General features: G+C 28.7%; 1 protein-coding gene and 1 long non-coding RNA gene across 2 annotated transcripts; both read left to right on the top strand.

The window, feature by feature from the left end:
* On the top strand, positions 1-600 carry LOC113371659. Its single transcript, XR_003366645.1, has 2 exons — positions 1-75; positions 278-600. It is a non-coding gene; the product is annotated as an uncharacterized LOC113371659 (long non-coding RNA).
* A 4,234-nt stretch (positions 601-4,834) lies between these two features.
* LOC113371658 lies at positions 4,835-6,082 on the top strand. Its single transcript, XM_026612305.1, has 4 exons — positions 4,835-4,946; positions 5,022-5,195; positions 5,270-5,551; positions 5,774-6,082. The coding sequence occupies exons 1-4, from the start codon at positions 4,899-4,901 to the stop codon at positions 5,957-5,959; spliced, it is 690 nt and encodes a 229-aa protein (XP_026468090.1). The 5' UTR covers positions 4,835-4,898; the 3' UTR covers positions 5,960-6,082.
* The last annotated feature ends 21,891 nt before the right edge of the window (positions 6,083-27,973 follow it).

Raw genomic sequence — 27,973 nt, 5'->3', positions numbered from 1 at the left:
GCCCTCAGAGCACAAGCCAAGGAGTGCGTTGTTACCGCAGCCGATGTCGATGAAGCCAGAGCTTGCTTGAAAGATGTAATAATAAAATTCAATTATATATCATTTTGGAATTCAATATGGCAGATTTAAATACTATCATGGTTTAGATTTAGTGTTTCTCTAGCTGATCTTACTCAACCTAATTCAACTCTCATTTTTTTGCACTTTATCATGTTTAATAGATTTTTTAGATATAGAATTATTTTATTCAATTTTCATTTATCGTGTTTTATCTTAGGTCCTTCAAGCTGCCCGTGAAGGAGCCAAGGACTTGGCCAAGGCTTTCAAAGAAACCTGGTCCCAATTGGGCAACTTGGTTCGTGAAGTCGGCAAATGCGCAAGAGGAGCCGTGAAGGAATTCAGAGATAACTTGGTACAAGTCCGTAAAGACTGTGCTGACTGCTTAAAACTTACTGACAACTAAATTAGTTTAGGAATTTTATAACAAACTGTAATTTGCTTAAATTTGCTTTATGATCAGCTAGTTGTATATTATTTGTAATTTGATGGTTTTAGTTTTTTATGTAACATTTTGACAAATAAAAATTGTTTATGAAAATACGTAATGCATTTATATATTTTAGAAAAATATAGTGTACTTATTAATGTTTAATATGTTTATGATTGATTACTGATTACTATTGGAACTAATGTAATGTTAAAAATTGTATGTCGAAGTATTAGATGCAATAATAATTTTATTTATTTATATGGCATCAACCCTAAGGTTATTTAGCCTATCCTCCAAATACTAAATAATAACTATAACTATATATATATATATATATATAAATATATATATATTATATATATATATATATATATATATATATAAATATATATATCTACGAATATAACATATTCATATAAATAACTCTAAAATATATATGGAACACATATTAAAATTTTATTTTACAATTATTATTCAAGTTCATATTGATTTTAAATATCTGATCTTACATTGATTTTGCATCGGAATATGTTTTCAAGTGAAAATAGCCGTTCAGGGCATTGCTGCCTTAATAAAAAAAATCATCAGTATTACAGAAATTGCAATAATAAATTCAACACATAGAGATGAGACAACTGTTTTGTGTTGCCAATTTCTAATATTTGCTCAAAGTGAATATATTATTAAAAATTTACTAAAGTTTTTGACCTGCTGTATCAATATTACCTTTTCAAATGTGAAGTCTATTTTCGCCCGAAAGTCCACTTTGCTAATTTTATATTTTCTTTGCATGGTTTGAATAGTTTAACATTAGAATTGGTAAAAGCATTTGTTTGTATGAGTGTGTGGGTGTATGCAAGTCAATTTTTGACCATTTGTCAAAGTTTTCTCAGAAATGGGTGCAGTATTAAAGCTTTAAAGTTAAAAGGTCATTTGATGTAGCTCACTTAGGACTTACATCGACTTTGATTTTTACGATGATCGGTTGTGCAGTTTTTTTAAATTAGTAGAATTAGTAGAATAGAGATTATGCTGGAGAAGATAGAGTCCGTCTCTTCGTAATGTGATTTTTTTTTATAATTATGATCTAAGTTTGTATGATGATATTCACAAACATCCTCTAACTCCAGAAGGAGAGGGTTGTATTTTCCAGATAATCCGTCTTGCTAATATTATGTTTTTTTCGTCGTTTCAAGTCATCGGGATCAAATTTTGAATAAGTATATGTATATGTATGTGTGTTTGTGTGGACATGTTTATGTGAGCCTATATTAGACGTTTAGACGATTTCTCAAAAATGGCTTGACCGGTTTCAAAAATTGAAAACCATTCGATATAGACTCGAATGGTAAAGATCTGCCAAGACGTTTTTTTGTAATTAAACGTCAAAATTTTGATATGGTGGTAGAGTTCCTGATGTAAATGAACATCGTAAAATAGTAGAGGCCTATGTTTGGTATTATGTGCCGTGCTTCTAGGTCATACAACATATGTTTGAGCACAAAAATTAATATAATAATAAATATTATAAGTTTGTTTGACAACAATTACAACACACATGCATTAATTACTTTTTAGTCAAAGATATAAAATTATGTTTTAAATAAACACTTGAGCATTTTATCGAAATAGATAAATTACAATTCTTATTGAGTAGGTCGTGTGTACACATATGAGAAAGTTTATGCAACTTGCCTTAAGGCAAATGATCACTTACAATTCTTTTTTTAATATTATCATGATGTTCATCCTTTTCTCACCTTTGGTTATATCGTCTGGAAGAGATTTTAATATACTTCGAGTACTCCCAATATAATCAATACATTTTTTCTTTCTATGAAATATTTGTATAATTTTACTATTTTCTTACTAATTTATAATTTTCTAAAAGCAGAAACTTTTTTTATATTTCATTGCAATAATAATTAGTATTGCATATTTGTCATTTTGTTTAGATGTAAATTTATCATTTATCAATATTATTGTAATTACATATGACAAGTACTGTTCAAATAAGAACATTCTTAGCTCAAATCTCTTTATTGTGTTATTATATTATTCTAATAATTTTGATAACAGTTTTGCTAGAATTTTTCTCTATTGAAGGTTAATTGACTTTTGAGAATCAAAAAACAGTTTTGTTTGCATAGAAACAATACACTTTAACTTTGTTTGCTAAAAATGTAATTATTTTTATAGATTGCAGAATAAAAATAAAATTAAAAAAAAACTTAGTTTTTAGTTATAAGTAAATGAACTAATGTATAAGAAAAGTCAAATAACCTATGTTATAAATCAGATATGAAATAAAACAAAAACTTTGAATTTTAAATTAAAAATATTACGAAGTTAAGTTGAATTGAGTTAAATTATAAAATGTAAACATAATATGTTTATTCACCTATAAACTTATTTCTCATATTTATTAATTTTATCATAGTCTGAATTAAAAATGACATTTTTTATTAGGTTTAATTGATATATGTACCCTATATAAAAGCTTACTGCATTAAGCTTAAGCTTAAAATTTGACTTAAAAGAGCTTATATTTCAGTATGAAAAAAATCAAGAAAATTTATAATGACTAATAATGATTGAAATATTATTTCTAATAGAGTAGGGTTTAAGCTGTAAACAGCTCTAGGACATTAGAAAGTAAATGGGAAATTTATTTTTAAGAAAATTATTAATCTCAAAAAGAAGTTCGCTTTTTATTGATATTAAAATAATACAATTAAGAAACATTTGAGATTAAAATATTTGGAAGTATTTTTATTAAAATTTTAGAATATTCTTATTAAAAATAAAATAATAAATGTTATATCAAATTTATTATGTACTTTGTGAGTAAGAAACCGTTGCCTTTTTATTGAAATTGAAATATGTAATACAATTAAGAAACATTAAAGATCAAAACAAAATTCATTATAGATTAGGTTTCAGGTTTTGTATATACTCTTTCATTTTTTAATTCATGTGAGCAATAAAGTAATGAAACTAGCTGTAAGTGGAATTCTGTCTTAAGGCAATTAGGGCATCGTGCCTTAAGGCAAATTGCTGGAACTTCCCGTACCAAAAATTATTATTTTTTTTTAAAACGATTAACATTTTTGAAAAAAAATTACTTTTAAAAAATAAGATTTTTGAGAAACTATAAATTGGACAAAAAATTAGTTTTTTTTGAAAAAAAAAAATTTAAAAAAAAATTTTTTTTTTGAAAAAAAAATTTTTTTCTCTATTTTGACATATTGTGGAAGATCTGAACTTTTTTTGCAAAGCAATCGTACTGCTTTAACTACATAGGGACAAAATATAAAGCGCGTAAGCGCCGCGTCGCTGTCTAACGCATAAGCATTGGTACGGAACCGATAGGAATGTTAACAAAATGTATACTTATTGTTAAAATCTCTATAAAATGTCTGATAATTTGATGTGCATATGTCTAATGATCATTTTTGACCGCCAAATGGCTCATTTTTTTACTTTTTCCTCTATATCTCCGAAACCGCTGGACCTACCTTCATGAAAGTTGTATCGATTCTTCATCTTGTCAATACAAATAAAATGTTCTTTGAATTATTAAAATCGGACGCTCCGTTCTCTTAAAAACTCTGTTACCGTTTTCGGAACTTTTTGCCCCGTATCTTCGGAACGGCTTGACCTGCCTTTGCCAAAAACTAATCAGCACGTCTCCTTATCAATACGGATCGAATGTTTTTTGAATTATTCAAATCGGTTGATCCGTGTTCCCGAAATCGTCGACGAAAATTTGTATCCGCACATACATACACACACATACATACATACACACACACATACACACACACACACACACATACATCCATTTTTTCTAAGGTATGCCAAAATGTTCAGAAACCTCTGAAACGTAAAGATATATAAAAATTTTCATTTTCGATTTTTTTGCGATTACTATAACTTGCCCTACGGGAAGTTAATAATTAACCTTGAATAAGCCAAAATTAGTCTTCTATTAAATTATAAATAATAAAATCAAAGGAGTGCTTTTGAAAGCCGGCGTGACTTCTTTTAATTGACTTCATAAAATATCAATTGTTATTATACTTGTTCATTATTAATTATTAATATATTTGATTGTAAAATATGAATAAAACATATATATTTACTATGAATAAACTATACGAGACCTTTACCCTGTAGACAAACAACAATTATACAATTAGTACTTTTGCTTATCATACTCAATTACTAAGCCGTTTTTAAGAAAAATGTCTTATCTTGAGTAGGTAATTTTTTATACGATACACTATTTCTATTGATACATGCAATTCTGAAATCGTATATAAAGCAGTGCAATTTGTGACAGAAGTATACTTGAAGTCAGTTCTTCAGATATTTACTAAATATTGTGAAATAAATCATTTTCAAAATGGTGTCCAAAGTGTTTGTTGCTCTTGCCATCATTGGCTTTATAGGGGTAAGTTTTGAATCAAATATAATAAATAACTAATATTAAATATTTTAATAAAATGCTATATTCCTAACAATAAAGGCTGCACAAGCCTTTTTCGAACAAGATGCCGTCTTAGATAAGATGGTAGATGACATCTCTGCTGAATATGAGAACAGCATTGCAAGAATTAGCCAAGATAGCAAAATTGATATGATTGCCGCTGAATTCGAAAAACAAGGATTTGCCCCTGAAGTCGATAGAGATTTGGAGAGGGTAAGTTCAATTTAACATAATATTTATTATACCTCGTCAATTCTGACTTCAAGACATCGCCTGTTTAATTGTAGTTCAACAAAGAAGTTGAAAGGAAACTTAGCAAAAAAGTGAGTGAAGCCGCAAAGGAATGCCTTAAAGGCCAACACCAAAAAGCTCTAGGCTACGCACAAGAAGCCCGTGCTAAGGTCAAGGCTTGCAGAGATGACAAACGTGATGAATTCAACCAAGTTCGCCAAAATGGCTTGGCCGCCTGGAGAGAAGCCAGGGAGAACGCCGAAGCCCTCAGAGCACAAGCCAAGGAGTGCGTTGTGACCGCAGCCGATGTCGATGAAGCCAGAGTTTGCTTGAAAGGGGTAAGATATTTATATAATAATATCATGTTTTAAAATATTATCATAACTTTTTGAATGTCTGGAAAATTGTTTTTTTATGGTTTGAGATATAACTTTTTGAGATATCCTTACTTTTTCCGATCTATCTCATTTTGTTTTGTAATTTGTGGTATCCCGAAGTTTGATAAATCATTCAAAATATAGAATTTGTTTATCCAAGTTTTTTATTTTGCTTTGTTTTAGGTTCTCCAAGCTGCCCACGAAGGAGCAAAAGACTTGGCCAAGGCACTCAAAGAAACCTGGTCCCAATTGGGCAACTTAGTCCGTGAAGTCGGAAAATGCGCAAGGGGAGCCTTGAAAGAATTTAGGGACAACTTAGTACAAGTCCGTAAAGACTGTGCCGACTGCTTAAAACTTACTGATAACTAAATTAGTTTAAGAATTGTATAACAAACTGTAAACTTCCTAAAAATGTCTAGTGATATATTATTTGTGGTCTAATGGTTCTAGCTTATGTAGCTTTTTGACAAATAAAAATTGTTTATAAAAAGATTTCAAGTTTTTTATATGTTATAATTATATGCTGTATTTATTATAAAAATCATTAATAATATAATTGATCACCATTATTTTTCGCCGCCATCGGTGATTTTGAGAATGCAAACAAACAGAATGAAAATAACTTATTTGTTTCTACGGTTTATGATTAAACTACCCTTTCTATTTTTAAGAATTTCAAATATTCTGTGCGACTTTTATACATTTGTGGAATAAAGTCTTATTTTTAAGAATATAATTATTAATAAATATTTAATTATATATATATATATATATATATATATATATATATATAATGAAAATTGTCTCCATGCCTATTGCAAGAAATGTAAATGTATAGAAGTGTAAATTATTACATCATATTTACCATTAATACTTAAAAATCTCTCCTTTCATATCATAGTTTTTACTAAAAAAATACGAATATTATTCTAAAACAAACTATTTTAATTAACCAAAACGTTATGAAAATAAGATTTAATGTGATTAATCACAATGTTACGAAAATATACAATAACCTAAGATTGTCAACATATATTACATTTTTTTTAACAATTTTTAAAGTTTATGCCATATTTATTGCATAATTTACATACTGAATAATTGTAATAAATTAGTTAAAATATATTACATAATCATATTTTGCATCATACTAGTCAATTATATTACTATTTATTTTCATTAATGAATATAATCGATATGTATCATATATGTAATGACAACGCTCTTCATGGAAAAATAGTAATAAATTGTAATCATATAAATTGTTTATTTTCTAACTACATTTTGATAAAACAAAAGATCATCAAATTATATTTATTAACTTCCCGAAGGAGAAGTTTGTTCTCATCAAAAAATTCGAATCGTTAATTTTATGTTTTCTCGATGTTTCAAAGCCATTCTGAATCGAATGAGACCAAATTTGGAAAAAGTATGTATGTGTATATGTGAAGAGATTTTTCACCGAAAATCGACGTTTTCTCAAAAATGGCTGGACTTATTTCAAAAATTTAAAGACCATCTCGATGAGGACTAGCGTTTATCAATTTGTCGGATTTGGAATTTTTTGTTTGAAAAAAAAAGTTTTCTTTATTTTGACTTTATTTTTCAAAGCAATCGTACTGCTTTAACTGCATAGAGACGAGATGTCAAAGCGCGTAAGCGCCGCGTCGCCGTATAACGGATAAACATTGGTACGGAACCCATAGGAAAATATCTGATAATTTGATGTGCATATGTCTAATGATCATTTTTGACCGCCAAATGGCATTTTTTTTACTTTTTTGGATTTGATCCATTCTTTATCTTGTCAATACAAGTAAAATGTTTTTTGAATTATTAAAATCGGACGCTCCGTTCTCTTAAAAACTGAGTTACCATTTTCGGCACTTTTTGCCCAGTATCTTCGGAACCGCTAGACCTGCCTTCACCAAAAACTAATCAGCACGTCTCCTCGGCCGACTATTGCAAATATATCAATTTTATTGAATGTCATTTACTGGATAGTTGTAAATAAAAGAGATAATAATGAAAAAAAAAGTTAGAATAAAGTTATCTAAAAGTAATTTCGTATAAAACTTTAATATAAACATTTTGTTACTTTGGTAAGTACAATTGCATTTAAAAATTTATATTTTTAACGTATTATTTTATTATTTCACTGATTCATTTATCTTACTATATTCAAGTAAGTTTTGGTTTGATTGATATCCGACTTCACACACTTCTTGACTAGGTCACTAAAGTCATCTCCAATCTTAGTGCGAATTCCATCGAATATATTCAAGTTATCATCCCTACAATCCTTAATCTTTGGACGGGTTTCTTGTGCTAAATCTTGAGCTTTTTGCTGTTGGCCTTCAAGGCATTTCTTGGCGGCTTCACTCACGTCTTTGCTTGAACTACAATTTCTTCAAATTAGAAATCTTAAGTTATAATAAATATTATGATCTATTTAAACTTACCCCTTCCAAATATGATTTGACTTCGGGGTCTAATCCTTGTTCTTCATCAGATGGAACAATGGCGGCCTAAGTTATTACAAATATTAACAACTTATTTTTTTGTAAATAGTAATCATTTTAATTCTTATATTTACCTGAACGCAGGCAACTGCAGCCAAAGCGACTACGAAGATTTTGTACATTTTGAAATAAATTTGTTATTATACTGTGCTGACACAAACTTATTCTGATTGTTTTTTCTGTTGACACGACCTTTTATAAATATTCTTATCAATTTTCAAATGATTAAGAGTATTAAGTCCAGATGAAAATGTACAAAAAGTTTTGTATCCATATTTGTAGTAATAAACTTGCTAAATTAAAAAAAAAAATACTGGGTTAGATAAGTATCCAGGTTACTAATACGTACTGCTTATTAATTTTTATTGGCATTAATCTATTGACTTTAAAATAGAAAGACATTAAAAAATGAACCTACTTGTTAGCTTTTTTTTAATTTTATTACTCACTGGATAACATATTTGATAAAACTACTTAATGTCTAACATGTATATAAATTAGAGCAATTCCATCTAGTAATCTCTTATAATTATATTCTGTATAATCTTGAGATTTATGTTATAATTCAATTGTTTGTAAAATTGTATTAATTTGATTCTATTTTAAAGCCAAAAGATTAGTATCAATAAAAATTAACAAGAAGCACGTATTAGTAACCCAAATACTTATCTAGCCCAGTGATAATTCAATTTTTTTTTATAATTTAACAACTTTATTACTATTAATATGGATACATAACGTTTTGTACATTTTCATGTGGACTTAATACACTTAATCGTTTCAAATTTGATAAGACTCTGTATAAAACGTCTCGCTGATTGAAGAAAAAAATTAGATTCAGTTTATTCAGTGTAAAAAGAACTAATTTATTTCAAAATGTACAAAATCTTCGTGGTCACTTTGGTCGCAGTAGCGTATTCACAGGTATATGCAATAATAATTATCTGTTATAAATAACTATTTTACAATAAATTTATTGCTAATATTTATATTAACTTAGGTCTTCGTCTATCCACTCTCCGAAATCGATAGAATTTTTGAAAGTGTAAGTTCAAATACATCATAATATTCACTATACCTCAATATTTGTAACTTAAAGAAATTGTTTGCAGTTCAATAAAGAAATTGAAAGTGAACTTAACAAAGACGTGAGTGACGCCGCCAGGGAATGCCTTGAAGACCAACAGCAAAAGGCCCAAGATTTTGCACAAGAAACTCGTTCTAAGACTAAGAGTTGTAGGGAAGATAACTTAAAAATATTCGATGAACTTCGCACGAAGGAAGGCGTGCAAATTGGCCATATAGCCAAGCAGTGCGTACGCGCAGAGGACGATAATTCGGTTTCTGCAATAAGTTGCTTGAAACATGTAAGATAAATAAAACTTTACAATCATTACTTTTAACTAGCTGTAAGTGGAATTTTGTCTTAAGACAAATTGCTGGAACTTTCCGTACCAAAAATTATTATTTTTTTTAAAATGATTAACATTTTTGAAAAAATTTTACTTCGAAAAAATTAGATTTTTGAGAAACTATAAATTTGACAAAAATTACTTTTTAAAAAACAAAAGTGTTTTGAAAAGAAAAATGTTTTCTTTATTTTGACATATCTTAGAAATTCTGAGCTTTTTTTCAAAGCAATCGTACTGCTTGAACTGCATAGAGACAAAATGTCAAAGCGCGCAAGTGCCGCGCCGCCGTCTAACGCATAAGCATTGGTACGGAACCCATAGAAATGTAAAAAAAATTATACTTATTGTTAAAATCTCTATAAAATATCTGATAATTTGATGGTCATATGTCTAATGATCATTTTTAACCGCCGAATGTCATTTTTTTTTACTTTTTTACTTAGATCTCCAAAACCGCTAGACCTGCCAGCATTAAAACTTGATCAATTCTTCATATTGTCAATACAAATAAAATGTTTTTTGAATTATTAAAATCGGACGCTCCGTTCTCTTAAAAACTGAGTTACCATTTTTGGCACTTTTTGCCCCGTATTTTCAGAACGGCTAGACCTGCCCATGCCAAAAACTAATCAGCACGTCTCCTTATCAATACGAATCGAATGTTTTTTGAATTATTCAAATCGCTCATCCGTGTTTCCGAAATCATCGACGAAAATTTGTATCCGCACACACACACGCACACACACACATACATCCAGTTTTTCTAAGGTATGCCAAAATATTCAGAAACCTTTGAAACGTAAAGATATATAAAAATTTTCATTTTCGTTTTTTTTGCGTTTACTATAACTTGCCCTACGGGAAGTTAAAAATCCAATTATTTTTACCGAAGTAACAAAATTTTGTTAAGGTTTTAGAATCAATTAGTTTTAGATAACTTTGTTTTAACTAATCTAACACCTTTTCTACTTTTACTGATTTAAATATATTGATTCTCGGTATTATGTATAGGAATATAGGTCATCAAAAATATTAAATTAAATATTTGTAATATCGAACTTTAATAGATCGTCCAAATATAGTTATTAAATTTATTTTATTCACATTAGGCTTTTGAAGTCCCCCTCACACCCGAACAATCGGCCAATGCACTCAAAATATCCTCGTCCGCATTGAACAACTACTATAACGAAGTAGAAAAATGCCAACCAGGAGCCCTGGAAAAACTTACGGACAACTTGGAACAAGTCCTTAAGGACAGTGCTGACTGCTCGAAACTTACTGATAGCTTAATCAGTTTGGAAATTTGATAACATGCTGTAAATTGCCTAAAAATGGGGCATAACCAGCAAATTGCTATTTGTATTTGTGGGGTGATGTTTTAGCCCATTTATGTAGCAGCAAAACTAATAAAACTAGTTTTTAAAAACATTTGATGCATTTATTTATTTTGAAATAGTATATATACTATATTCACTAATAAAAACATTTAATAATATTCTTGGGTACTTTGTGCTAAATGTGATTATGATTGATTAAACTAATGTTAATTTCCAATGATTATGGTATATACTTGTGGTCAAGATTTGACCAGGGCTTTTTCTAGGATAACCCGGGACCCTTTGGGGTAGGGTATACAATGGTATGAGTATAAATACCTGTAACTTATAATAATAACTGAGACCAGCAAATGTAATGAGAGAAGAAGTTATAGAGAAAAGTTCAATATATGATTTATGATCAATAAATGTCGAGTAGTAACATTTATCAGTCGAACAACATTTCTTTCATATTTTTTAAACACTGGAGAACATATTCTGTATATTTCAAACATGTGGCGTTTCGAAACAAATAGAATCGACTTTGGTAATAATGTTTAGTTTGTTTGAATTTTATTTACATTTTTTTTAAAGATACTACAATATTTTGATCTAGCATTAATGCTGTACATTTACAATATATAAATCGGGAATCGATTTTGCCGCAAATAAGTAGCTCTAAAATGTTGTTCAAACGTTATATGATAGCAGTTATAATAAATTATTCATGTTTTTTATTATATTAGCACCCAATTTTACTCTTAAATGTAGCCTTGTTCTTGGAATTTACGTCTAAATTCTCAATACTGCTCATATAAAAAAAGGATCGATTTAGGCAGTGAAATTAAATTCCCACCCAGTGACTCATATTTGTAGAGGTCTAAATGAAAAACGAAAAACTTGAGACCAATTTTATAATTATTTTTGAAAAGAAAAATATCGAATTATTTGATTTTTTTATATGAATTAAATGTGGTAAATGTAATAATAATTTTTTGTAATAAAACATTTTTTACTAAATAATAGTACACCACATTCCCGTTTATACTATTTCTATTCCGAATATTAATTTTATATCGAAAATAATTATTTGAAATATTAAATAAAATATTTTTTATCACATTGAAATCACTGATAAATTTTGATTTTACAAACTAAGGTGTTAACGGTTTATTTATAGTATTTCAAGCTATGGAAAAAACAGATTAAATGCAATTGAGAAATTTCGGTATAAACTTTCCATATTTTGCACTCTTTGCTTCGTATCTCCGAAACGGCTGGACCGATCTTTCCTCAAAACTAATCAGCACTAATAAGTTTATATCGAATGTTTTTGAATCATTCAAATCAGTTAAGCGGTGCCTTCGATAACGTCGGCCACACACACATCATTTTTTTCTAAATCCACACACACATAAATTTTTCCTAAATCCACACACACATCAATTTTTCCTAAAGTATGTCAAAATGCTAACAAACCTTCGAATCGTAAAGATATGCAAAACTGTTCATTTTCGATTTTTGTTAAAGTTTAAAAATAAAGTTATATGATTTATCAAAAGTCAATAAATTAGTAAAAACTATATTGATATATTTTAAAAATAATAATAAAGTAATAAAAGCTAATGAAAACTTACGACACTTTAAATATAAAATTGTTTTTTAACTGAAACTATAAAATTATTGCCAATTAAAACATACCATATATTTAACGTAATAAAGATCTATTTACTTATATAAGTGGAAATATTGTTGAAGAATAATTCATAATTTATAAATATAAAATTATGGTTTCCACTATGAACATAAAGAAATTTCCTTCGTATTTCGTTCATATTTTCTTCAATTAATGATCTTTAAATCTAAACAAAATTGATTATCGTTAACACATTGAAATAAAAAATTGTAATTGTATTATGCCTGATATGACGTTAACTAATACGCAATAGGTTTATTTTTGAATGCCTTTATAGTCAAAAGATTATTGTCAATAAAAATATAGAAGAAACACGTATTAGTAACCTATATACTTATCTAACCTAGTAATATTTATTTTTTTACAATTTAAAAAATTTATTACTTTAAGTATGGATACATAACATCTGGTACATCTTCATCTGCACTTAATACTTTTAATTGTTTCAAAATTGATAAGGCTATGTATAAAAAGTCTCGTTAATTAAAAAAAAATCAAATTCGGTTTGTTCATCGAAAAAGTCTTGTTCAATTCAAAATGTTCAAAATCTTCGTAGTTGCTTTGGTTACAATAGCCTGTGCTCAGGTAAGTGCAATGATTATTATTAGTTAAAATTACTTTTTGCCAATATATAAATTGCTATATTCAATTAGGCCGCCATTGTTTCATCTAACAATGAAATCGACAAATATTTGGATGGGGTGAGTTTAAATACGTTACATATATATTTTAAATCAAAATTTCTAATTTAAGGAAATTGTTTATTCAATTGTAGTTCAACGAAGAAATTAACAGTGAACTTAGCAAAGACGTGAGTGACGCCGCCAAAGAATGCCTTAAAGACCAACAGCAAAAAGCTCAGAATTCTGCACAAGAAACCCGTGCTAAGGTTGAGGCTTGCAGGGATGACAACTTAGATGTATTCGACAAAATTCCAGAAAAAAACGGGGCAAACGTCGGGTACATATTCAAAACGTGTATTATGTCCGATATCGATAATGCCAGAACTTGCGTGAACGAGGTAAGTTAAAAAACGTAAAATAATAATAATATAATTCGTTAAAAATATTTTTTTTTAAATGCAATTGTAGTAACTAAAAATACAAAAAAATATTGTTCATATTACTTCTACTGGTTTAAACTTTTTTATTCTAGGCAGTATACATGTCAAATATTAAACTAATTGCTGTAATTTCGAAACTTGATAGAACGATTAAGATATGGAATTGCATAATGTATTTTGTTTCATTTTAGGTCTTTGGAGATGTTCCTGTGCCCGAAGTCTTGTCCAATGACATCAAAGAAACCTTGCCCATTTTGGACAATTTTATCCGCGAATTCAAAGATTGCCAAATGGGAGCAATGAATAAATTCAAAGACAACATGGATCAAGTTTATAAAGATAGTACCGATTGTTTGAAAAGTACTGACAACTTAATTAGTTTACAAATTTGAGAACACACTGTAAATTGCCAAAAAATGTCTTGCAAATGCTATTTGTATTTGTCGATGTTTTAGTCTATTTATGTAGCAGTTTGAAAAATAAAAATATTTCATAAATACATTTAATGCATTTATCTATCTTGGAATAATATACTTACTATATTTTTTAATAAAAATCTTTAATCATTTACTTTATGCTAAGTATTATTATAATTGGTTAAATTATGTTAATTTCCAATTCTATGACATATACTTGTATGTCAAAACATTTGGTCCAGCAATGTATGACAAAATAACCAATTGTTGCGTAGCATGTAGCATCATTTTTCAGTCGAACAATATATCATTGATTTTTCTTCAACATTGGAGAATTTGGTATATTTCAAAAGTGTGACGTTATGAATGAAATAACATCGTCTTTTGCAATATTATTTAGCTTGTTTTAATTTTATACACACATAAAAATAAATGTGATGAATATTATAGTGATAGTTAGAGAATCACTTCAATAGGTGATTCAACAATTCTGTTCATATAAAGTTGTGGTAGTTTTAAGGGTCCTCAATATTATCTTTGGGCAGCTTCTTCTCTAGTCTCCTTGAAATTGGTGTCTCAAGAAGCTAAGTGAATATAGATTGTGGGGATATAGTAGGCTAGTCATGATTGTAAAAAAACAATGGGACTTGTCATGTATATTTTTCATATCGTAATATTTTTATAGTCAATAAATTTGATATATTTTTATATGTTGGGAGTTTATAATTTAATATATTATTATAATCATTACAACTCCCACATTGGTGACTCACGACGATGGAGATGAAGACAAAGGAGTCTTATTTTTTTTTCGAGGAATTAATAAAATTAAATTTTGACGCAGCACCATAATCACTAGTCTTCAGTGACGACTTATAAGGTACGTCCAGTCCACAGTTCATCATAGTTAACGTACTTACTATCTGAACTGGACTTCTCTATACTCATTTGGTATACCCAGACCTCAGTGTTTATCGCTGTCAAAAAAAATAATTTGGAGCCTAGACTTTTCATTGGAATGCAATTCAACCTCTCCTCGTCCGTTAACTCAACAAATCGTTTTTTGATGCTACCTCCCATTATCGGTGACAGCGACGAGTCAAAACAAAATGATGACATTAATTATTTATTGGATTCCACAATTGTGGACTATTATTTTAAAGAAACCAATGATCCTGATTTGGATAAAGAGCCAACTTCTTTCTCTGATAAGAACCCATCAGATACGAATGCAACGCCTGCGGAAATGGAAACTGTACCCATGAATAATGCATTCCAAACATTAAAGCCACAAAGATTCGAGAATCCGATATGTGATCCAAAGGGTTACTGAAGTCGACAAGATTATTTTAATCATTGTGAAAATTTTTAATCTTACATGCGCCATCTGTTTACCCAAAATATTTTAGAAATTAAAATTAGTAGATCGAGGCTGAATCTTAGAAGTCCACTAAGACATCGAGGTTCAGGAATTTCACCTGATTTTACTTCAAAACCATATGCAGAGATGATGGAAGGTCGAATTACCTACCATACGGTGGATCTGCCGACAAAACATCAGAATAATTAGTACCACAATAGTGCTATAATCTGCTTTCCCACCGTATTTTTATAACGTGTTTCCCTGTATTTTCTTTTTAAACTGTGAGGTCAACACTGGGCAGGGAGTGTGTGGGGATATAGCAGGCTAGTCATGATTGTAAAAAAACAATGGGACTTGTCATGTATATTTTTCATATCGTAATATTTTTATAGTCAATAAATATAATAAGTCAATATATATAAGAGTTTATAATTTAATATATTTTTATAATCATTACAACTCCCACAAGATGTTGTATGATGTTCTAGTTTATGAAAATGTTTGACACTGTTGATTTGTATAACTTTGTTTATAAATTCAATATGAAGATTGTCGTGTAAAGTCTTATTGCTTACGAACCATTTGGCACGTTGCATTAGCACTATTTTGGATTTGCTCGCACAGCCCCACAATTGTATGCCATACGTCCATATTGGTTTTATTACTATCTTGTAAATTAGAAGTTTATTGTCAATAGATGGAATTGTCTTACGTCCCAGATGCCAGTATAGTTCAGCGGTTCGAATATTTATAGTATTTATTTTTGCGCGAATATGGTCCTTCCACATCAGTCTGCGATCTAAATGCATACCTAGGTATTTAACACAATCAGTACTTGGAATTACTTGGTCATAAAAACATCCTCCTGGTCATGTTGTCTTGTTCAGTGTAAACGTTATATGGTTAGACCTGATCACATTAAAATATAAGCCTAAATTTACAATAATACTCATGTCAAGAAAGGTCGTACAATGTCGATTTAAAACAGTGAAATTAAATTTGCACCAAATGACTAACTTTTTTTAGGTCCAAATGAAAATCGAAAAACTTGAGAATCAAATCCAATTTTATAATTATCTTTGAGAAAAAAATTAATTATTTGATTTTTATTTATATGAATAAGATATGGTTTACCACATTTATATGTGATAACATTTTTTTACATAAAATATATTTTATCAATTAATTGTACATCATGTTACCGTTTTAACTATTTTCATTTTGAGGATTGAGGCTATATTCGAAATTTTGATTTTCATGATAAATTTTGATTTTGCAAACTAAGACGTTAACGGTAAAAGGCAGTCTAACGGAGAAACATTGAATCATAGAAATGTGAACAAAATTTGTTTTCAATATTAAAATATCTATTAAATACAATTTATAATTTGATGTGCATTAGTTAAATGATTTTGACCGCCAAGGGGCTTTTCATTTAACTTTTTTTCTTAAATCTCCAATACCATTAGGTCTGCCTTATTCAGAAATTCTATTAATTTTTCATTTTGTCAATACAAATAAAATGTTTTTTTGAATTATTTAAATTGGGCGCTCAGTCACTTCAATAACTCAATCACCAAAACCAATTTATTATTAATTTATATTTTGCACTTGAGTTTTTTATTTCAAAAATTACCTTACTCTATACTTAATAATAAATATTAAAAAATAATTATAAATATTAAATACTACGTATGAATTAATATAAACACATATATTATGCAACAATTTTTGAAAATTTATTTCTGTATTTTATGTACAAAGATATCATTTATCGTATCTGCCTCTTGCTTATTTTCGATTGCTTACCTTGTATCCTTATGAATGGGACCTGGGATCCTTATGATTTTTAAAAAATTGATTCCGTGCATATAATTAACAAAAAAATTGTATTATCTGTGTTGGACGAAAGTGTGTTAATATATATTATAAATATCAAGGAAAAATGTTTATATTTTCTTACTTCTCCTGCAATACTAAATTATAATTGTCCAGTATGCCGATTACAAAATGTCTGGAAGAATAAATTATTACATCATTTTTATCAGTAACTCCTAATCTCGTTGATAATCACCGCTTTTACTAAAACGAAACAATATAAATATTATTTTAAAACAAATGTTCTGATTGAAAATAAGATTTAATGAGATTAATCATAATATTATGACAACATTGACGTACAGACCAAAGATCGTCATTATACATTAATTTGATAATGATAAAAATCAGTCGTTGCATTTTATTTGATTTAACCTGAAATTTGTAAAAAGCAAATCAATTATCTGTTGTGTCTTTAGTGTGACGTGATTACACAGAGATGTATTTAGTAAATGATGATATCAATTTTATTTCTTTATAGTGTGATGATTGGATGTTTTCTTAAAAAAAATTCTAAACCTAAGGGAATTTTTAAAATATGATTTATACTGAACTAGATCTTCTCATAAAATTTATCAGTGATAATAATATGGCATTTTAAATATACCTAGTTATTATTTTTTAAAATTTAATTCAAAGTTCTTAATTCACTACTTAATTCGCTGAACAATATATAAAAATCAAAATTTGCGAGTTTAATCTATAAAATGCCATATATAATTTTCAAGTATATTAACCTCTAAAATCGTTAAAAGAGTAAATACGTTAATTTTAAAATTATTTTTTTATTATGCATTTATCCAATTCGTTCATAAGTTTATTTCTGAATGTCTTCCTATTTTGAAATCAAAAGATTATTGACGATAAAAATTATCAAGGAACACGTATTAGTAACGCAGGTGCTTACCTAACCCAGTGTGATTTTAATCGATACAAAACCGATAAGACTGACAAAAGTGAGTATAAAAAGCCCCAATAATTGAAAAAAAAATCAAACTCAGTTTGTTCAGTGAAAAAACAAATTTCATTCAAAATGTACAAAATCTTCGTAGTCGCTTTGGCCGCAGTAGCCTGCGCTCAGGTAAGTGAAATGATTATTATTTTTTATAAATACTATTTAACAATAAATATATTGCTAATGTTTATTTTACCTTAGGCTGCCAGCGTTCCATCTAATTTAGTTTCTGGAATGGCCACTACTTTCCAACAACGCATAACCGCACCCAATGAGAAATTGGCGATGGTAAGTAATACTTTGAGTTATAGATATATGGCAATTATTAAATTGTAAATTATATAATTTCTGAACTTTTAAGGCACTCAACACACTTAAGATGAGGGCTGATTTGCCTGGTCTTTCAGAAGCAGCACAACAGTGTTTGACAGAACAATTCAACAAGGTTGTTGCCTTAGGTCAACAAGTTGCGGACTCCTTAACAGCATGCGCTGGTGATCAAGCCGGCGATGTAGGTTTTATTTCTAAAATCATAATTATCGATTCCAATATAGCTAATTGTGATATTTTGTTTCAGGTGGAAGCTGTTTTGGCTGAATTACAAACAGCCTTAGAAGCCGCAGGAACCGCTGGATTGGAACTCGCTGGAAAATTCCAACAATGCTTGGAGTTGATTCCAAACTTCATTGATTTTGGAAACTGTGTTCAAGGAGTTGTTGACTCCGCTGCTGGACCAGCACAAGAATTAGCCAGCGCTTTGGAAAAGGCTGCAACTGCTTTGGCTGCACTTGGCGCAGAAGTTTTGGAATGTGCCAAACCCGTGTTGGAAGAAGCCAACACTGCCATTGAACAAGTTGCTCAAGATGCTGTCCATTGCTTCGAATTGTAAACACTGAACTTACCATGCTACCAAATTTTATTTTAGATGAATAAATTATTTTTTAACATTTGGCTTTTTTATTTATTATTTTGTCATAGTTGTAGAGCGTCTGGATTTGTACCTATTTTGAGTTTCACTCAAACACAAATTCTTAAGATATCTAAGACCCATCAATCAAAGACAAACAAACACCGCACACGTGTGGACTTGTGTGTGTTTGGGTTAATTGATATATTTGTATGCCATGGTAGTTATATTTTTTCTATAACGCAAATGATTTTAAGTGAATATCTTGGATTTAACATTCTATGAGATTTGCCATTTGGAGATTATTGAGAATAAATAATTACAAGTTGTGGTTATGCTCATGTTTTATTCTAATGGTATTTATTACTTTAATTATATAAGTTTATATCAAATTACTATAAGTACAATTATTGATAATGGCATTTTTAATACATTATTGAATAAGTGGCATTGTTATTACATTATACAAGGATGAGCAACTAACCGCTCGCGGTCCTTTAACTATTTTTCTGCGTCCCTGCATTTCTAAAAGACGATTTTATTTATTTCATCAATTATCTTCCAAAATTGTTAATTATAATGATAATGTATTATTTTGTTATTGCATTCATTCATAAAATATTTACTTTTTCCATTTTGTATTTTTATATTATAACGTTTATTAATGTAAATATATCAAACTTTTGTAAATTATCAGTGAGTATAAATAAGGTCCGAAACAAAATTTCAAAATTACTCTGAATTACTTACTCTGGAAATAAATTCATGTTGTGCTTTTACTGAATTGATTAAATTAATTGATTTATTATTACCCTATACGTTCTTATATAAATTTTCTATTCTAATTTATATTGTGTATTAACTTATTATTAAGGTATATTAATAAGGTTCTTTTTTTTCAGGATTCTGCAGTCAGAGTATGGATCTCGCCAAATGGAGCCCTTCCTTTAGGTATGTTTGTAATAATAGTTTTATATTATTTTAGTTATATTTTTAAAATATAATTATCGATTGTATGTGGATGTAGAAAAATTTGGCATATTTGCATTTTATTTATCTTTAATTTAATGTTTATTAGTAATATGGTAACACTCGTCATTCACACATTTATTATACACATTTATATAATAATAAAATATAAATTATATATTTGTACTAGCATTAAAAATATTTATAATATCAGAATAAATATTGTAATTAAAGTTATACTTCTACTACTACATTTACGACTTGAATCTTTATTAGAGAAGTGAAGTAATTGCTGATTAATAAATTCTATAATATTCGTTCACGCAGTGAATTATGTTAAACAACGCCTGAAGAAATATTGTTTTCACAATTTCACTCATCATGTAATAATTGTGTTTGAAGATCTTCATGTAATTAAAATTAACATACATTCATTGACTGCTTATATTTTTTAAAAATATAAGCTTAAAATGTTTATCTATGCTCATTTCCTTGTCGATATTGGTACGCATACAACAACTCACAGATTTACACCCTAGTCGCGTCTAAAGAAGTTTTACTTCAAAAACACTCACACATCATAATTACACATTTACATTATATGACTATTATATGCACATTTTTGAATCATTTTTAGAAATTGCATCATTTTTTGTTGATATCTATATACTACGTCAATATTTCTTTAACCTTAACTCGATACTCAAAATTATATATCTACAAGTTGTGTATTGTAAACAGAAATATCAAAATTTTAGATCATATTTTTCAATGAGATCAGAATCTCTACATAAACTCATACTTTTAATTAAAATTAAATGATGTCATATAAATTGTACGCAGGGCATAGAAGTCTTGAATCAAGACTAATCTTGATAAGACGTAGTATAAAAATCTATGTAGCGCATTATATTTTTAACAAATTAAAAAAGTGTTTGTAGAAGATTAGGTCAATACAAGAAAAATGAACAAGATTTTGCTTATTACATTTACGATGGCTGTCTTTGCACAAGTTTGTTATAGCTATAAAAATCAAATTTAAAATATTATAATAATTTGTATTTCTAATAATTAATTTCTAGGCGGCAAATGTACCATCAATGTATGATGAAAAAACAGAACAGGTAAATTTAAAGGTGTAAATTAGGATGCGTTAAAAATAATTGATTAATTAGTTTTTTTGATAATTAATAATAGATTTTTCTAAATTATTTGACTGTCAAGGACTTTTCTAACCTTTCTGAAGAATCATTAAAATGTGTTCTAGAACAATTTAGCAAAGTTTTTACTATGATTTATGAAGTCAGCGATGATCTAATTGCTTGCGCTGGTGAGCAATCTGAAAAAGTAAGTCGCAAAGTAGACTAAACTATACTCTAAAATTCTAGTATAAATTATTTTAAATTATAAAATTATATATAACTAGTAGAAAATATAAAAATTCTATTTACATCTCGATATGCCATTCAATTTAAGATTATTCAAGTCGTGGCCGATCTACAAGTGGCCCTAGAAGCTGCTGGCATTGCTAGCATTCAAGTATCAGAAAAAACTCAAAAATGCATGCTTTTGTTGCCAAATATGGATGAATTCCTGGCATGTGCTCAAACTGTTTTGGATTTTGCATCCGCTCCAGCTAAGGCTTTAAAAAAAGTGCTAAATATTACATCCGAAGCATTTGCACAATTAGGCGATGATGTTGGAAATTGCGCAAAGCCAAATTTAATAAAACCTCTTGTCGTTTTGGAGAATGTTTCGAGGGATTCTATTGTGTGTTTTAAATTGTAAAACAAAGTTACTCAATCTTACATAAAAATAGATTTCTAATAAATAGAATCAATTTTATTTTTGGCCACGTTTATATGTTGATTTTATGTTTTTCTTTAAGAAGCAAAACTATTATAATAAAGTTCTTACAATATGTACTTTACTCTACAAAGATGCTTATAATATTGCATAAATATTGCAATTCATACCTTGTTTGAAATGCTATGTAAAAATACGATTAATATAATAATATTTTCTTAAATGCTTTTATTCTGCGATTAATTTATATATGAAAAAACAATTGCGAAACGTATGGTATAAATGAAAAATTTGTAAAATTTTACAAATGTCTGTCTCATTAAGGTACGTCCATTACACGCGTGAAGCTTTTAAAGGGAGGGATAGCTTGATAAAAAAATCGCGAAAAATCACGTCAAAAATTATTTTTGACCTCTATTTTCAAAATAAATACGTTTTTTCGTAAATCCAAAAATTTGTCAAAAGTTTGTACACGTGATATTTAGGAAAGGATGGGGGTTAATTTTGAATTTCACGACGTATCACCAAGGGGGAAGGGAAGTGTTCCAAAAATTCCTAGAAAATCGATCACGTGATTAATGAACCTTACCTAAATTTATTCTATTTGACAAAAAGCTAAATATAGGTTTACTTTAGAACTGTCGATTGGCATGTGAATCAATATATTTTTGTATTATATTTATATGAATTAGGTAGTATAACATAGTTCCTCCAAAATTCTAGAATTGACTTTAACTTGTATATTTCAAAAATTGAATTTTAACTTGTATATTTCATAAAAAATTGCTTTGTATTCTTTTCAAATAATAACTTGTATATTTCTCAAAAAAATGCAATGATTACAAACCATTTCTAAATATTGAAAATAAAAAGTTTAAAAAATGTAAAAGTTTTGGCTGAATATCAGCTAAACCGTTTCTTCGTAATAAATTTTGAAAAAAAAATTTGAAGATTTTTATGAATTTTTGCATAACGAAATATTTCGTAGTCTGCAATAACATAATAAAATATTATAGGCCTCCGATAAGCGGTTGAATTATAAAAAAACATCTATGTTTAGAATTTCGCAGCGTGCTGAAGCATTCTAATCAGAATCTATGCAAAATGTACGTTCTGCGTTTTGTAGGTAGCTATTGATTACAGTTGACGACCACACTTTAATGAAATACATATTTAGAAATCAAAATGGATATAATAAAATGTGTTAGAAAAGTAATTTAATTTTATCAATTATATATATTATAAATATCTTTGAAATGATTAGAACTTAACCCTCTTGTTAATTTACCCTCTTGTTCATGAAGTGTAAGTGAAAAAAAAAACATTTTACCCATATAGCTTATTTTATTAGGTATACGTATAGAAAAGTTCATGCAACTTGCCTTAAGACAAAATGCTACTTACATCTAGTCTGCATTTATAATATAAAGAAATTTAAGAAAAACTAGTGGTTATAGTATCGTGCCTTAAAGCAAATTGCTAGTACTTCCCGTACCATAACGAAATGTTCAAGGAATATTAAATGTTTTCAAATAGATTATTATATATATAGTAACATTATATCTTAGTTCTCTCAAAAACTGCCATTTTTTGCACATTTTGCTTTATATTTTCAAAATGGCTAGACCTGCTTTTGCTAAAAACCAATCATTACAAATTGAATGTTTTTTAGATAATTCAAATCGGATACTCCGTTCTCTAAAAAAATCGATTTGTATTTTCTGCACTCTTTGCTCCGTATCTCCGTAACGGCTGGACCTTCCTTTGCCAAAATCTAGTCAGCACATCTCCCTATCAATAGAAATCGAATGTTCTTTGAACTATTCAAATCGGTTGATCGATGCTCCCGAGAACGTGGACCAAAAAATGCGGACATACAAAACACACACATCCATTTTTTCTGAGGTATGCCAAAATGTTCAGAAACTTTCAAAACGAGGAGAAATGCAAAAATTTTCATTCTCGATTTTCGGTCCATTACTATAACTACCATACGGGAAAAATTAATTAATCATAGTCTGCCAACGGATGTTGTAGAAATAAGTACTGAGTTTGGTCGTATTAGAATGAATTTTATAAACTGAAACCACTTAGATTGAGGTTCGATTTTTTAAATTTTTAACCATTCCCTAACGATTATTGTTACTTTTTCCGGCACCTGCGATCAGTTGTCAATCAGTTGACTGAGTTTCATGTTAGTGAGCTTTTGATGAACTCTAACGAGGTATTCCATCTGCCATGACAAGGGTGTGCTAATTATGATCATTTGACGTGTTGAGGAAAACATAACGATATAAAAAAAACTGACTTGATAAATATGAAAGATTATGAGGTGTAGTTCTTACCGAGAATTTGTACTATTGTTCTATAATTACTGAGCGTGATGAGTTTTGCACTATTATACCTACAATTACAAAAAAGTCCAATTTAATCATGTTGTTAGTAGTGTTATTACTACTAGTCCATTCATGCCAGTTATATTGATGTAATTAAAATTGAAACTGCAGGTCTAGTCCGAATGTTTTCTTACACTATGATCAATTTTTTTTGGAAGGTAATACTGATAATATCACAATTGTAAGCATTATTTTTTTTAAACAAATATTATGCCTTGTTAACTTAACCCTCTATTCTGTGGACTCGCGTAACTTTCAGGTCACATTCCATTTTTTTCGATATTTTACCAAATAATCATGTTTTTTTTTGTGAGATGTCATAATTTTATGACGCTGAAGATAACCAATGTCAATCTTTAGAACTAGGATAATGCTAGGATATTCAACATGAAATAACATTTTCATACACAAAAGTGGGAACATTATAGACCGTTGTGAATTGAAAGTCACATCACATAATTCATTGATATCAAAAAAATTATAAGCAATATTTAGGCCTATAATTCCTGATTTTTTTCTTATATTTCTTGGGATATATGTATACAAAATATTGACTTAACATTCCTGCTACAAAATCGCAGTTTAAAAAATGAGCCATTAGATTCGTGATATCAAAATTTAAATTGTTAATAAATTTTTTCATCTGAATCTTTATGCACTGGGAACATTATTAGCATTTTAGTATTTTTTAGAGATAAAAATGAACAAAATAGTTTTAATTTCCAGGAGTTTTAATATATCTATCTGCGTATCTTGAATAGTGACCAATGACTATTTTTGAATTATTATTCTTTTATCATTAAATATTTTTTGTACCTTGCTCTTTTTATCAACTAAGATTTGTTTGTTATTTGTGTTATAATTGTGATTAAATTATATATATATATATATATATATATATATATATATATAGGGGGGTCCTTAATGTGGTCATTTCCTTGCTCCCAAAGGCTCAAATGGTTCCAAATTGATAAAAAACATTTCTCTAAAAGTTTCAGCCATTAATATTCTATTTTAGATAGTGTGCAGTTCAATCAAAGTTTTGTATGGAAATAGCATGAAAAAATTTTCAAAAATTTTAAAAACGTTTTTAGATATAATTTAGCGAACAAATAAATGAGTCTTATTCAAAATTTGTCGCTAAGTTATACCTAATTTTTTTTTTAATTTTCAAAAATTTTTCCATGCTATTTCCATACGAAGTTTGATTGAATTGCGCACTACCTAAAAGTTTATATTATGTGTTAAAACTTTCACAGAATTGTTTTTTATTAATTTGGAACCATTCGAGCCCTTGGGAGCAAGAAAATTCAAAAATGTTCATATTAAGGACTACCCTAATATATATACATATTTATATACACATACATATTTATAGAATACAATAACAGTATAGTATATAATTTTCTTTAAGAATACACAACTTGAAGTATACAATTAAGTGTTCTATACAATGCCTTAATTGTTGCGAAAATATACCGCTTTGCAATTATAATAATGCAATATATTATTAATTTCGCCTTTATAGTTTTGTTGAAATAGGAACAAATAGTCGAAGCGTTGGGAGAACGAGAAATTTGTGCATTTTTACTATTTAATAGACCACTAGTGCAGAATAATATTATAATTCAAATCGATTTTTCATCAACTTTTGCATGAAAAACTCAAGCCAAATTTAATTTTTCATGCTAAATACTATTATTTATTAAGCTACTATATAATACAGCATAATATTATAATTCAATTAGATTTTTCAACAACTTTCATGCAAAACTCTAACCAGATGCAGTTTTTTATGCCAAATACCATTATTTAATAATGCAGAATAATATTAAAATTCAAATAAATCTTCCAATAACTTACAATTTATAGCTTCACTTTGAAATCTTTGTTAAATATTTTTATTGCATATATTAATTAGAGAATTATATATATATTGCTATCACTATAGAATCATTCTCTAAAATTTATCATGAGTAAGTTTAATAGCAATTTTTTATTGTTTAAATTATATTATGGATGGAAACCCATAGTTGTCGCATTCGCATCTCTTTGTGATCAATTTTATTATCATTATCTGAAATGCATTTTTAATAACGCAGCAATACCGGGTGAGCTATATTTTCACTTGGAAACATATAGCAATCTATATTTTCAAGCAAAAATTTATGCAACTAACACTTGACAATCAGGTTGATAATTGACAATATTTTATCGATGGAAACCCAAACAGTTGTGGCATGTCTTAGTGGTCAATTTTATTTCTATAATATCTGTAGTAGATATTTATATTTATAGACATTTAGTAGTGATGTGAATTAGGTTGCTCGAGAATTCAGGTCCACCAGCGCTCTTTTAACTCTTTGTTGGTCGGAGTGGTCTGGCCAGACCTTTTTCGACTTCAATTAAAAAAAAAACTTCTAGTAATCCTATCGACTTGAAATTTCTTGATTTTCCCTAAAATTTCATTAGCTGTCGATCAAAGAAAAAATCAGGACGAAAAAATGTACAGAAGGTTAATTATAAGGATATAAACTTTTTTATACTTCAAACGGTCGTAGTGGACTGTCTAGACCACCCATACATTTTGTATGAAATATACGCTTTTTGATATATGTAACCAGGATTTTGTTTTTTTTCTGGTATTTTCTATTCAAGCTGCGTTTTATATATTCTTTGCTATGTGTTGTAACATGAATGTTAGTATTTTCACGACCAGAGTTTCTTGAAAACCTACCAAACTTATTGGTCATCGCAAACATTGAAAATCGGATGAGTAATGCGCACATTATCAACAATTTTTCTATCCGTACTGCGTTCGAAATTTTTTTTGGCAAACCTGTAGTGAAATTATATTTTCAACTTGAATTTTACAGCTCATTTCAAAGGCGACGCACCTCATTTCGTTTTCATTTGAATTTCACATTCATTTCGAAGGCGCCGAAGAAGAATAAATATTGTTTTTTATTGATATAAAAACAGAAAAATTATATAAAATTAATAAAATTATATAAAAATTATATTCCTTGATTTTTTTATATAATATAATATAATATAATATAGTATATAATATTTTTATTATAAGCAAGCTCAACACATGCAAAAGACGGTAAGAAAAAAAAAATCAAAACTGTAAATATTTACTACTAATAATCGTTAACATATAAGACACCAAAAACTCATTTACCCCATATAAATGCATGTAAAATGAATGGTGGTCCAACCAGACCACGCCGACCGTTCGAAGGTGAATAATATCCGACCCAGGGGAGGGTTAAACTCTTACCAATGAATCCTACCTTCAATTTCGAGGTCATTATAGAAAATATGATAAGCTTTACGTGTCATTGAAGTAATATCACTTTATTATTACCAAATAACATTCGCAGCTGTCATGAACAGTGTAAATCGCTAACCAGATCCAACTCTAACATAGGCGTATATGTTATTCAAGCGTCAGGTTCTCGCACGCCCATTTTATGAGGTGAGGTGATATAATGACCGCCGTCTTCTGGAGAGGCGGGTAATCAGGTGTTAAATTATCGAGAAAAGGCGCCGATGTAATGACAGGCTGACAGACTTCAAAACTAACTCGGAAAAGAAATAATAACGAAACAAACGAGATAACACAATGATAATAACCACTAATCAACTCGTCTTCTGCAACACTAATTGTCGTCG

Source organism: Ctenocephalides felis, unplaced genomic scaffold (assembly GCF_003426905.1).
Source record: "Ctenocephalides felis isolate EL2017-DRISC unplaced genomic scaffold, ASM342690v1 CF-g0.4_SCAFFOLD_01492, whole genome shotgun sequence".
Classification (NCBI taxonomy): domain Eukaryota; kingdom Metazoa; phylum Arthropoda; class Insecta; order Siphonaptera; family Pulicidae; genus Ctenocephalides; species Ctenocephalides felis.
The sequence above is the reverse complement of the archived record's forward strand: the minus strand, read 5'-3'. Positions and strand labels throughout refer to the sequence as shown.

What these genes read in the sequence shown, in the direction of transcription:
- LOC113371658 (XM_026612305.1), top strand. Translation starts at nt 4,899, where the DNA reads ATGGTGTCCAAAGTGTTTGTTGCTCTTGCCATCATTGGCTTTATAGGG. An exon ending in TCGATAGAGATTTGGAGAGG is followed by an intron (nt 5,196 to 5,269) that starts GTAAGTTCAATT and finishes GTTTAATTGTAG; the next exon opens with TTCAACAAAGAAGTTGAAAG. An exon ending in CCAGAGTTTGCTTGAAAGGG is followed by an intron (nt 5,552 to 5,773) that starts GTAAGATATTTA and finishes GCTTTGTTTTAG; the next exon opens with GTTCTCCAAGCTGCCCACGA.